The 13,958-nt window shown below is 35.4% G+C and overlaps 1 protein-coding gene across 1 annotated transcript; it reads left to right on the plus strand.

Moving 5' to 3' along the window:
* Nucleotides 1-942: 942 nt before the first annotated feature.
* LOC143636121 (zinc transporter 8-like) lies at nucleotides 943-3,775 on the plus strand. The gene is made up of 3 exons (XM_077103795.1): nucleotides 943-1,497; nucleotides 2,067-2,216; nucleotides 2,291-3,775. Exons 1-3 carry the CDS (start codon nucleotides 943-945, stop codon nucleotides 2,594-2,596), a joined length of 1,011 nt encoding a protein of 336 aa, XP_076959910.1. The 3' UTR covers nucleotides 2,597-3,775.
* Nucleotides 3,776-13,958: the final 10,183 nt, after the last annotated feature.

Raw genomic sequence — 13,958 nt, forward strand, 5'->3', positions numbered from 1 at the left:
TATTGTTTGATCCAGTCACGAGACCTACAAATTCAAATCAAGAACTAAAATAAAAAAATTTGGTTTTCAAAAACCTTTCGTCAATTGAAAAGTAAGAACGACAATATAAAATAGCTATATGCTCTTTTTACCATCGAAAAATCAAAGAAGGAACACAGATTTTTCTTGTCGTTTGTAGTTAGTAAAAATCTATAATTAAAATCGTACTTCAAAATAAAAATGAAATACACTGTTTTTAAATTGATATTACTATAAAAAGAAAAAATAAATAAATAAAAGTATTTTAATATAAATAAATAAATATACACTTGCATAAAAGCGTCAGTTTCAAAAAAAATATTTTTTTTAAAATAAAAGGTGTATAGATAAATAACAAATATAAGAAACCATAATAATAAAATATAGCAAAAAGTTTAAAACTTATATTTAGTAGAAAACCCAAAAATTCTTATGATTAAAAGTTTATGAAAAATAAAAAAAAAAGTAACTCAAAGTTGTATTAACTCATAGTGGATGGATAATGTTAATGGGTTAGTCTAAAACTGATAGTTAATCAAAACTATTGTACCATAAAAAAACTAAAATAAACTATTGAAGAAAAATTGATAATTTAAAAAAACCACGTATACTAAAATCGAACTTTTCTCAAAAAGAAATATTATTCACTTTTAAATCTTAAGAGTAGTAACTATACATAAACTCTTTGCAATCAATACTTATTAATACTAAAATTTCGAAACCTAATTATGTCGACATATCATAATGTAACTAGTTAGTTTTGTCCATTAATATTAACGACTAAAATTTCGAAAAATTAATAGTGTCGACATGAAACGAATTCCTATTTTACTTCTTTCTTCATCAACCCCTACATATATCTCTCTCCATCTTCAACAACCCATTACAACTCCCTAAATCCCTCCACATATTTTGCAACTAACCATGAATATTAAGCATGTCTTTCTTGTTTTCGTCTTACCCGTCTGCATTTACGCAGAATGCACTTGCGAAGAATCCGACAAGTTAGACGGCAAGCACAAGAACCAAGCTCTCAAATTCAAATTTATTGCCATTGCTTCAATTCTTGTCGCGGGTGTGGTTGGGGTTTCTGTACCTCAGTTTGGTAAAATAGTTAAAACGTTACGCCCGGAGAGCAGTGTGTTCTTGTTGGTTAAATTTTTTGCAGCGGGTGTTATTTTAGCCACAGGTTTTGTTCACGTGTTTCCTGATGCTAATGAGAGCTTGGATAATCCGTGTCTTGGTGACAAGGCTTGGGGCGATTTTCCATTAGCGAGCTTCGTGGCTATGTTGGCTGCGGTGGCGGTGATGATGGTTGAAACCGCGGTTACTAGTTTCTTTAATAGATTGCATTATATGAACAAGGCGGTTGAGGCTGTAGCTGGAGATGAGGGTCAGATGCATGTTCATACACATACTTCCCATGGCCATGCACATGGGTCGTCGGAAGGTCTCCTCCGTCACCGGGTTATTTCGCAGGTCGTGTTTTGTTTTGTTCCGTTATATAAAACACGATTTTTTTAAATCCATGTTGTCTTTTGGACTTGCACCTAAGACATCTTCTCTCAAACCTAAGTGTTTAAATACTTTGTCTTTATTAATAAATCACTCCATTGTTGATAATGATTTGTTAATATCTTAGTGGTTGACATAAATGAAAATATTAAGTAATATTTTGTATACTTATGAAGATTCATATTACCTAACTAGTATTAGTTTTTGTAAAAAAAAAGAAGGAATACTTAACAAAATGTAAACTTGGAATATATACCCATAAAATCTTATAAATAACAAGCATATGCATAATAGTTTTAATGTTAATAAAGTGACATTTATGGCATAATATGTTTGTATGAGACGAAATAAATATACACACGAATTGAATGACTACTAGACAAGAAATAGAGAAAAAGTCATTCATTGAGTTCTAAACTAATTAATTTCTTAAAATATACTAGTAATTGAATGATTATTGGTGCATTTTTCCTCTTTGAGTTTCTAGTCACCATTAGTTAAATATGAACTAAAACTTAAGAAATGTGATGCAGGTCTTGGAAATTGGGATCATAATACACTCAATAATAATCGGAATATCATTAGGAGCTTCTTTCAATCCCAAAACAATCAAACCACTTATTGTTGCTTTGAGTTTTCACCAAATGTTTGAAGGCATGGGCCTTGGAAGTTGCATCACTGAGGTACCTGCTCATAACTCTTCTTTAATATGCCATAAATTTTCCTGCAAAATATTCATTTCTGATGTAATTTGCAGGCCAAATTCAAGGTTGGGACGGCGGTAACAATGGTTATATTCTTTTCCTTGACAACTCCAATAGGTGTTATAATTGGGATTGCGATCTCAGATACATACGATGAGAACAGCCGCACCGCTCTTATAGTGCAAGGGATACTTAATGCGGCATCTGCAGGGATACTTATATATATGGCTCTTGTGGACCTCCTTGCTATGGATTTCATGAAATCAAAAGTTCAAACAAGCTCTAGGCTTCAAACTCTAGCATTTATCTCAATTCTTTTAGGGTTAGGTTGCATGTCTCTTTTGGCCATATGGGCTTGAGTCTCCTACACAGCATTTTATATCAAGTTATTTTTAATTAGATAGTGTATGTAATAAGGTATGGTCGGTTTAGCGTTATAAAGCGAGTAACATAGCTAGAGTTGTTGTCATGAACCTTCACGCCAATCACAAGTTTAAAGTAGTTTTATACTCGTCACGGTCTAAGCTTTTCAAAATAACAAAATTAGAAGTTAACCAAAATGTTATACGACATACTACACGACGGAAAGTTAACAAAGGTAACAACATAACACATTACTACACATTAATAAACTTTACCATAATATATCTATTTTTCAAATCGTTTGGGCCTATGCAGCCTCTACTACCACGAGTCCACGATTCATGCTGTTGAACCTAGATCTTGACATGACATCTAGCTGATGGGCTTTTGTCGGTAAGTTGTGAAGAGTTTAATCATAAATAATCTCTTAATCATCCTATCAAATAAGTGAAAGATTTATTAAACTTTGAAATATTACTCTGCCATAATGTAATGTGCTTCCAATGCGAACAATATTTAATAACCAAAAAACTGCCAAATAAAATGCTTCCCTAGCCGAAATATCACAAGTACCACCTCGTCCTGGGCCATCGCATGGAAAACTATAACCAAAATCCTTTTTTTTTCTTACATTAACTTGATTAATTAGTTTTAAAATTTTCTTCTTATTATGATTTTATTTGTCTCGGTTCAAAAGTCACCCAAGGTGTATAGATCCTAATATGGTAATTTCAACTCGTTTAACAAGAATGGTAATTAGACATGTTACTGAAAATGATATATTTGACCTGTTTACTAAAAATCAACAATCCTAATTCCACTACCAAAGTTATTATTGTGACCTATTCATTAAGTCATATTAAATGATATTGTTGGCTCATTTACCTTGAAGAATACTAAGTTTGTATAAGGCTTTCATGCCCAATTAAAATCTTTCATATACCAACCTTTGTTGGATTTATGGCCGATCACTGTATATTTATTAGCCCATATGTTGTATTTCTTGTATTTAACAATATCCCTATTATCATTGCTAGCTCAATATTAGTTGCTATCATGCATTGACAGTATCATAAGCCTGTTAGAACTTTGAAGAGCTTTGGTCATGATCACTCGTTGACTACGTCTATTTCTTTATTATCAATGGATTCTTTTTGTCAACTTTATTTGACTTTAATTTTTTATATGCAATTTCAAGCATTGTATTATATTTTTTGAAATTCACAAATTGCCCTAAAATCATTTCAACAACACACTAACATCGATTCTGTTGGCGCACATGTCATTGAGCTTTTTAATAATATAGGTTCTAAAACCCAATTCATATAATCAGTGTTAGGCGGCAATGCAGACGTGACAACACACAAACATGCACACACAATGAACATGCAGTTAACATGACACAAGAATTTATTGCGTGACAACACATAAACATGCAACACACAAGAAATGATAGCACCACATAAGAATTTTATACGGTTCTGTCTCAGTGAGGAACCTACATCTACATTTGCAACTAGTGTTATTTCATTAATTATGTTCAAAAATTACAATTATACAGCAAGCGTATATATTCCTACTAGGGTTAACAACCTTAATGAGAAAGAAACAAATATGGCCCCAAGGTGTAACATTCGTTAATTTCAAACCTGGAAAACCCAACCCATTTTAAATTTTCGGTTTTCGTTTTTATATATACATACAGAGCAAGGTTATAATAAGAAATAACTTTTTTTCTAAAAAGGGTAAGAAAAGATAATAAACTTTAGATTAAGATGGTCAAATAAGGGTATGATTGTAATATTGTTTTTCTTGATTATTATGTTATGTAAATAATTAATTCATATTTTCCTCCTTTTTAATAGACAATCTGTTTATAATTAATCTACAATATTATTTGGTTTTCTTAATCACGATACTTTTATTAATCTCCAGTATTATTTTCCTCCTGTATTAATCTCCAGTATTATTTTACATTACATTTATCTGTTTAATCAATACCTATTATTTAACATGGAGACCTTCAATGATGACCATCAATTAGGTAAAAAAATTAACTATGCTCTATATGGTGTGTCATTGTTCTTCGATTATATTGATCTGACCATATTCTTTTTTTATTTTTAATCATTCTGGTAGGTTAAAAATCCATGCGTTCCATATGGTGTGTTATGTTCTTCGCTTATATTGATCTAATGTATTTCGTTCTTATTTTTAATCATTATGGTAGGTTAAAAATTCATACGTTCTTTATGGTGTGTTATGTTCTTTGTTTATATTGATCTGATATTTTTCACTTTTATTTTTAATCATTCTGGTAGGTTAAAAATCCATACATTCTATATGGTGTGTTATGTTCTTCGTTTATATGTATCTCACATTTTTCGTTTTTATTTTTTAATCAACCGCAGATGTCGCCCGACGCGATGAACTTCCTTTCACTTCATTGTTTGCATTTTCTACAACGAAACAACAACATTGACTATATACAAATAGAAATATAAAAATTTGGAATATTAATACCTTTGAAGTAAATCTGTTTCTTGACATCAACACCGGATCCGACATCTCTAAAAGTAGTATTATATGCTATTCGCGGGCTTCTTCGAACTAACAAGCCGACACAGATTTTGCTAATAACAACCCAACAAAGATATTCACAAACAATTTGACAAACCAACAAACTACATAATAACCTACCATATTTGACAACTTCAAACATCAATTAACCAGTCAATAAACACACCCCCGTTTACAAGAAACTAACACTAATTTAACCTAACCCCATACACAAACAACCTATCACGTATACCCTTAAACCAACCTTAATCACAACCCGTACAACACACAAAAAGTCACATTGTAACAACAATTATTCAATTAAAAAACACACCTTTCAACTGCAACTTAAAACAACCCTTAAAACAAACAACCTCTATCAAAACCTGAAGAACAATAACACACCGAAAATGAACTAAAGAACAATAACACACAGGCAATGAACTGAAAATCTAAAAAAAACGTAAAGATGAAAATATAAAAAAAACCCTTGATTTTGGGGGTTTACGAACACATCAATTAACTACAAAAACTCCCTGAAGCTTAAAACTAACACACCGTCAATGAACTGAAAAAAAACGTAAAGCTGAAAATTTTAAAAAACCCTTGATTTTGGGGGTTTACAAACACATCAATTAACTACAAAACACACCTTGAACCTTGTTGATGGCGAAAGGAGCTTTCAAAGTAGACTTCTTCTTCTCCATTATTGATGTTACTACACATTAAAATACAATCAATAATACTTGCCAGTTCATTAATCGACTATTGTTATCAAAAACACGATGGAAAGTTAACGATTATTGTATAACTGAGTATAACCCACCTTTTTATGCTCCGAATTCGTGTTGGTTATTGCCGATAATTGATCTTCGTTTTAATGTTTGAATAGTTTTGACGTTTGTTTGACGGTGGAGTATTTTATAGAATAAACTTGTTTGGCGTGTGATTTTGTTTGCATAATTAACATATACTAATTGGTTGAGCACATTGTGGAAGTTGAGACTTAAATTGCATAAAAATAGGACCTTCCAATTTTATTAGTTTGACAATCTGCATGTTACCAACTATTGTATGACAAAAATACCCTTTAATACATCAATTTTAGTCTTTAAAATAAAACACTCCTTTCATAATTCTTACTTTCAATCTAAGTCATTGATTGTCAAGATCCTACTATTCAGATTCCTTCATACACTTTTTAGACACAGTCATATTTTTACAATAGCCCCTCCATATATATATATATATAAATATATATATATATATATATATATATATATATATATATATAGAGAGAGAGAGAGAGTTTAGATCAAATACAAATGAAATTAACATGTTAAATGTTAGAATCAAGTAGAGTAATTATATAAGTAGAGTAATTATGTAATTATTCTATGATATAAATACATAATTACTCTACTTGTATATATAATTACTCTACTTGATTCTCACGTTTAACAGGCTTTTAGATGGAATTAATTATGGACCAAAAGGGAAAGATGGATCTTAGGTCCATGGGCTTAAGGGAGTATAAATACCCCTTAAACCCTAATCATTTCCATTTTTATCTCTACACCATAGCCTACACCTTGATAAACACACACAAACACTATTCTCTAACCCGAGTCAAGATCCGAAGGCGAAAACCTGAGATTGTTGGTGCTGGAACATCAAGACAAACCAAAACAGCATCAAGGCATAACCGTGATCGTAGTTCGACTCGTTTGAGGTACGTATATAATTAGGAATCATTCATTTAGGTCTGGATTCATTTAGATAATGTTAGATCTGTATAATTATGATAAAAACGAACCAAACGTGATGATTCTTGCTGAAAACCATTAACGATTGGTAGGGTAATTGCTAACCTAAAGAACCCGTATATATATATATGTTTAAATCGCACCCTATAAACATGATTGTTTGAACGATTGAATGGTTAGGGTTTGTAGGCGCTGGGTAGAAGAATCCATTGATACCTAAATCGTGTTATTTCATCTCGAAATGAGGGTTTAATTGCAGATTCGATGAAGGTTGACTGCGTATGTTCTTGACGATTTTGACTTTGCCCTATAGTCAAAGATCTGGATAAGAACTGTTGGTAGTTCGTTATGGAGGATCAATTCGTTACGCGTACATAACGAATGGGACTCATTCGTGTAAATGGATAACGAATCTATCCATTCGTTAAACTAAGATAACGAACTAGACAACGAACCAGAATCACGAATCAGCTAGCGAACCAGATAACGAATCAGGTGATTCGTTACTCGCCAATTCGTTAAGAATAAAGTGACGAATCAGAGCTTGTTTAGATAACGAATTAGAATGATGAATCAGATGAAGTCCAGATGACGAATCAGTTAACAAACTAGATTATGAAAGATAACGAATTAGCTAACGAATTAGGCTTAATTCGTTATAAAGAATGGATTAACGAATTAAAGAATAATTTAAAACCCTAATGGAAATGAAATTTTTCCAAGCTGACCTGGCAGCTTAACCCCAACCAGGGACTCTACCCTTGGACCCTGCTAGGGGCTGCCGCCCCTAGAACCCCGCCGCCACGGGCGCTGCCCCCGGACCCCCGTTCGTGGAGGGTTATAATTAGACTAAAAGTACGATATGGAAAATGATAGTTGATTAATACGTGTAATCGTTATACAGTTGGCCGTGCCAACTAAAGAAAGGATTAACTACAATCGGTGAACGTAACAGAATTCAGGTGAGTTTCTAGCCCCACTTCCTTGCTATGTTTTCGGGGCTGTGTGCATACTCGATGTGATAGTTGATACACTTACCTTGAATAGTAAGTGTATGCCAAGTATGATATATGTGATAGATACGAATGATTATTTGACGATACGTGAATGATCTTCGGATATTGTACGTACCGTTAGGTTATAAATAAAGATATGGATGTTGTATGTAATGCAGGGATGATTACTTGTCGATACGTGAACGATCTTCGGATATTGCATGTATTGCCAAGGATAGTGATGATTGTCTCCTTATATGGATATTATATGATAACTTATATATAGAGTTCCCTCTACGGATAATATATAGAGTGTTCCTTAAATGGAAAGCATAGTGTTCCTTTAATGGAAAGCCCCGTGTTCCTTTGATGGAAAGCATAGTGTTCCTTTAAAGGAAAGCCCAATATTTCTTCGATGGAAAGCATAGTGTTCCTTTAATGGAAAGCATTGTGTTCCTTCTATGGAAGTATATAGGATGTTCCTTCTATGGAGAATATATATATATATATATATATATATATAGAGAGAGAGAGTGTCCTTCTATGGATAATATAAATAGTAGGGGTAATAGTAATAGTTCTTTTAATAGATATTATGTGACGTTCCTCTTATGGATATTTATACAAGGTTAAGATATGTATGTATGTAAGATATGTGTATGTATTGTATGTCGCCTGATTAACTAGAAATCACTCAGCGTAACTGACTTTTAGTATGCACGCAGGTGAATATGATTAAAGAGCTAGCATGAGGTTGGCACATGGCATGGATCGAACGGCTGACATTTGAAGATGGAAGAACTGATGTTTTAATATGATGATTTATGTTATGGTTTTAAAGAAAAGGTTAAATTTTTTGTAATAAACGGTTACATTTTTATATTCCGCGAAAGTTTTAATAAACTCTGATTTGTAGAACTGTGTTATGAGTAAATCCGACGTTAAAGTGAGGCACCGGGAACGGGGCCTTACAAGTTGGTATCAGAGCATAAGTTCGAGAGATTTAAGAATCCTACATGCTTAGACTCGAACAGAAAATGGTACTTAAGTAATAAAAGAAAGAATATGCCAGTTCAAGATAGCCATGTGTCACTCAAGCAAGCCCGGTAATGATAAAAGTGTATGATTACCTAGTGCATGATAACTTTAGCTTAATTATTAAAAGAAGAATATGTGCAAGATAGGGATAGGATTAATTAGTTGTTTGATTGATTAACTGTTTTAAAGTAGAAATTAGCACAAGTGAAATCATAAAGGGAAGTATGTAGAACCTGAGGAGTAGTGCAAATAGTTAATTACACTTGGCCACTGTCATTAACTACTTACTTTACGAATCATGTGCTAAATAATTCCTGGAGTGATGACGTTTGTGTTTTCCCTTTTGAATACGATGGCTGGAGCAAGAAGGTTTGTAGGTAAGGGAGGTCACACTGGACGTCCTTGTAGGCCACGTGTTGTCCCGGAACCTTCTAAAGAACCAGTTACTACCGCGAGAAAGGAGAAAAGTGAAACTCTGCAGGGACCAAGCGGTGATGAAGGGTATCAGCTGGATCATGTTGTTCAATATGCCATTTCCTACGTTGTGGCTGCTGCAGCAAAGAAATTCCGCCCTGACAAGTCTGCTGAAAGCCATGCAAGGACCACTGAAAGTGCAGGGGAAGACGGTAAGAAAGTTGATGATAATAAGAGAGGGGCGAAAGGAACCAAACGGACTGCAGATGTCGTGGAGTATGCGGAAAAGAAGACACCAAAGATGGCGGCCAAGGAAACATGCAAGGTGTGCTGAAAAATGCACCTGGGAGAATGCAGGACTAGGTCGGACATGTGCTATCGATGAGGTAGGAGTGGAAATTACTCTTGAGAATGCCCTGATCGCCCAAAATGCTTCATATGCGATAAAGCGGATCACATGGCAAGGGAGTGCAAAGGAACGAAGGCGGGAGGCACGAAAGGGATATGAGCATAGGCCAAGGAAGACTGCTGAGATGAACGCTCGATGGAGGAATAATTGCTTAGACAATAGTTTAATTTCTTTTTAAGTATGATTGCCTAAGAACTTGTTTTGTGTTAAGGTTTACAACTTATGCTTATCTATGACGTGTAATATATTGAGTTTGGTTATGAATGATTATTTATGTTATGATAAAATGTCGTGCTAGACAATGGTGTTAAATGGTAGGATGAGTGTCGTAATAGACACCGTTTGTGTTTTTCCTTTTAGACTACGATGGCTGGCGCAAGAGAGATCGTTGGCACTGGGGGTTGCACTGGGCGTTGAGGCAAACCTCGTATTGTCCGACAACCCTTAGTAGAAATAGCTTCCAACACCGGAGACCAAGGAAGCGCAGCTGGAGGAAACCCGAACAACAACGAAGGGGTTCAACTTGACCCTGCGATTCAAGTAGCCATTGTTCAAGCTGTAGCCGCTGCTGTGAAGGACCAGAATCCCGAGAGATCTGCTGGAAGCCATGGGAGAACTGCTGAAGGGTCAGGGGGAAATGGTAAGAAAGATGGTGAGGGAGAGAAGGGGGACTCGGGTGAAGCTGGATCTGTGAAAGTTGATGATGGGAAGAGGGGCCGAGGTGGGTGTAACTACAAGTCCTTCAAAGGATGTGACCCGCTGAAGCTAACTGGTTTGGAAGACGCAATCGCCACTCTTCAATGGATAACTGCCATGGATAAAATTATCCGCATTAGCGAATGCCGTCCCGACCAAGCTGTGGGTTATGCTACTCAATCATTCGGTGAAGAAGCAATGTACTGGTGGGAGACGGTTGAGCAGAGGAAGGGTCAAGAAGAGGTTAAGGCAATGAGATGGAATGATCTAAAGGAGTTGGTGATGAAGAGGTTCTGCGCTGATACCCAAGTTGAAAGAGTGGAGATGAAATTTCTGAACTTGAAAGCGGAAAAGATGACACAACGGGAGTATACTACTGAATTCAACCGCATGTCTAGGTTGGTACCTGACATGGTGAACACCGAAGCTAAGAGGATCAGGTGTTACGTAAGAGGACTTCTGCGGAATGTTCGCTCTTTGGTTAAGGCTAGTAAACCCGCAACATTTGACTCGGCCGTGGAATTGGCCGAGATGGTTTATGAGGACCTTGCCATCTGTGAAGAGGAGAAGACGGAACCGAAGAAAAAGAACCCAACCCCATAACCAAATGAAGCCAATGAGGTGGATCCATGTAAGAAGAAGGCAAGGCATGAGGAGTTCATCGCTTGTGAAAAATGTGGGAAGAGACTCCCGGGAGAGTGCAGAGTGGGATTAGGTGTTTGCTACAGGTGTGGAAGAGCAGGACATTCCTCTTGGGAGTGCAAAGATCATCATAGGCGTCACAACTGTGGAGGGCGTGGACACCTTGCAAGGGATTGCAGGAAGCCGAAGGAAGGGCATGAAGCAGAGAAGAATGCTTGAGGTTTAGCAGTTTCCTTGTTATGCTTAGAAAGACCGTTCAAGAAGGCTAGTTACTAGCCATAAGTTTAATATGTGTTTTAATTATCGATGACTTAACGCGTGTTTTTATGTATTATTTCAAAGTTTAGACTGGAGTTGTCTGAATTAATTATGCTAAGAAACTGTTATGAGTTGATTTTGGTTATGAATGATTGTTGTGTTATGATAAAACGTCATTTTAGACAATAGCGTTAAATAGTATGAAACGAGGTCCCTTGGAAGGACGAGACGAGACGTGAGACATCGAAGGCCTCATGGACAAGCTACCTTGAATAGCTAAATCACATGAACACCACTCGATGACTGCAAGCCCAGAGTAAGAATGATAACCCAGAAGGCATATATGATTCAATAAAGTGTATGAATATAGGAATTGTTCCTTTTACAAGGAATAAGCTAGGTTTCGGGGACAAAACCTCTTTAAGGAGGGAAGACTTGTAACATCTCAATTTTTCGTTCGGTTGATAATAATAATAATAAAATATGATAGGATAAGTAGGCTTTTAGATGGAATTAATTATGGACCAAAAGGGAAAGATGGGTCTTAGGTCCATGAGCTTAAGGGAGTATAAGTACCCCTTAAACCCTAATCCTTTCCATTTTTATCTCTACACCTTAGCCTACACCGTGATAAACACACACAAACACTATTCTCTAACCCGAGTCAAGATCCGAATGCGAAAACCCAAGATTGTTGGTGCTGGAACATCGAGACGAACCAAAACAACATCAAGGCATAACCGTGTTCGTAGTTCGACTCGTTTAAGGTACGTATATAATTAGGAATCGTTCATTTAGGTCTGGATTCATTTAGATAATGTTAGATCTCTATACTTATGATAAAAACGAACCAAACGTGATGATTCTTGCTGAAAACCATTAACGATTGATGGGGTAATTTCTAACCTAAAGAACCCGTATATATGTATATATATATATATATATATATATATATATATATATATATGTGTGTGTGTGTGTGTGTTTAAATCCACCCTATAAACACGACTGTTTGAACGATTGAATGGTTAGGGTTTGTAGAGGCTGGATAGACGAATCCATTGATACCTAAATCATGTTATTTCATCGCGAAATGAGGGTTTAATTGCAGATTCGATGAAGGTTGACTGCGTATGTTCTTGACGATTTTGACTTTGACCCTATAGTCAAATATCTGGGTAAGAACTGTTGGTAGTTCGTTATGGAGGATCAATTCGATACGCGTACATACCGAATGGGACTCATTCGTGTAAATGGATATCGAATATATCCATTCGTTAAACTAAAATAACGAAATAGACAACGAACCAGAATCACGAATCAGCTAGCGAACCAGATAACGAATCAGGTGATTCGTTACTTGCCAATTCGTTAAGGATAAAGTGACGAAACAGAGCTTGTTTAGATAACGAATTGGAATGACGAATCAGATGAAGACCAGATGACGAATCAGTTAACGAACTAGATTATAAAAGATAACGAATTAGCTAACGAATTAGGCTTAATTCGTTATAAAGAATGGATTAACGAATAAGAGAATAATTTAAAATCCTAATGGAAATGAAATTTTTCCAAGCTGACCTGGCAGCTTAACCCCAGCCAGGGGCTCTACCCTTGCACCTTGCTAGGGGCTGCCGCCCCTAGAATCCCGCTGCCCCCGACCCCTGTTCGTGGAGGGTTATAACTAGACTAAAAGTACGATAGAAAATGATAGTTGATTGATACGTGTAATCGTTATAAAGTTATCCGTGCCAGCTAAAGAAAGGATTAACTACTATCGGTGAACGTAACAGAATTCAGGTGAGTTTCTAGCCCCACTTCCTTGCTATGTTTTCGGGGTTGTGTGCATACTCGATGTGATAGTTAATACACTTACCTTGAATGGTAAGTGTATGCCAAGTATGATATAGGTGATAGATACGAATGATTTTTTGACGATACGTGAACGATCTTCGGATATTGTACGTACCGTTAGGTTATAAATAAAGATATGGATATTGTATGTAATGCAGGGATGATTACTTGTCGATACGTGAACGATCTTCGGATATTGCATGTATTGCCAAGGATAGCGATGATTGTCTCCTTATATGGACATTAAATAATAACTTATATATAGAGTTCCCTCTACGGATAATATATAGAGTGTTCCTTAAATGGAAAGCATAGTGTTCCTTTAATGGAAAGCCCCTTGTTCCTTTGATGGAAAGCATAGTGTTCCTTTAATGGAAAGCCCAATGTTCCTTTGATGGAAAGTATAGTGTTCCTTTAATGGAAAGCATTGTGTTCCTTCTATGGAAGTATATAGGATGTTCCTTCTATAGAGAATATATATATATATATATATATAAAGAGAGAGAGAGAGGGAGAGAGAAAGTCCTTCTATGGAGAATACAAATAGTAGGGGTAATAGTAATAGTTCTTTTGATAGATATAATGTGACGTTCCTCTTATGATATTTATACAAGGTTAAGATATGTATGTTTGTAAGATATGTGTATGTATTGTATGTCGCCTGATAACTAGAACTCACTCAGCGTAGCTGGCTTTTAGTATGAACGTAGGTGAATATGATTAAAGA

Source organism: Bidens hawaiensis, unplaced genomic scaffold, assembly GCF_021521415.1.
Source record: "Bidens hawaiensis isolate Kalapana, Puna unplaced genomic scaffold, B.hawaiensis_p1.1 tig00007800_1, whole genome shotgun sequence".
Classification (NCBI taxonomy): domain Eukaryota; kingdom Viridiplantae; phylum Streptophyta; class Magnoliopsida; order Asterales; family Asteraceae; genus Bidens; species Bidens hawaiensis.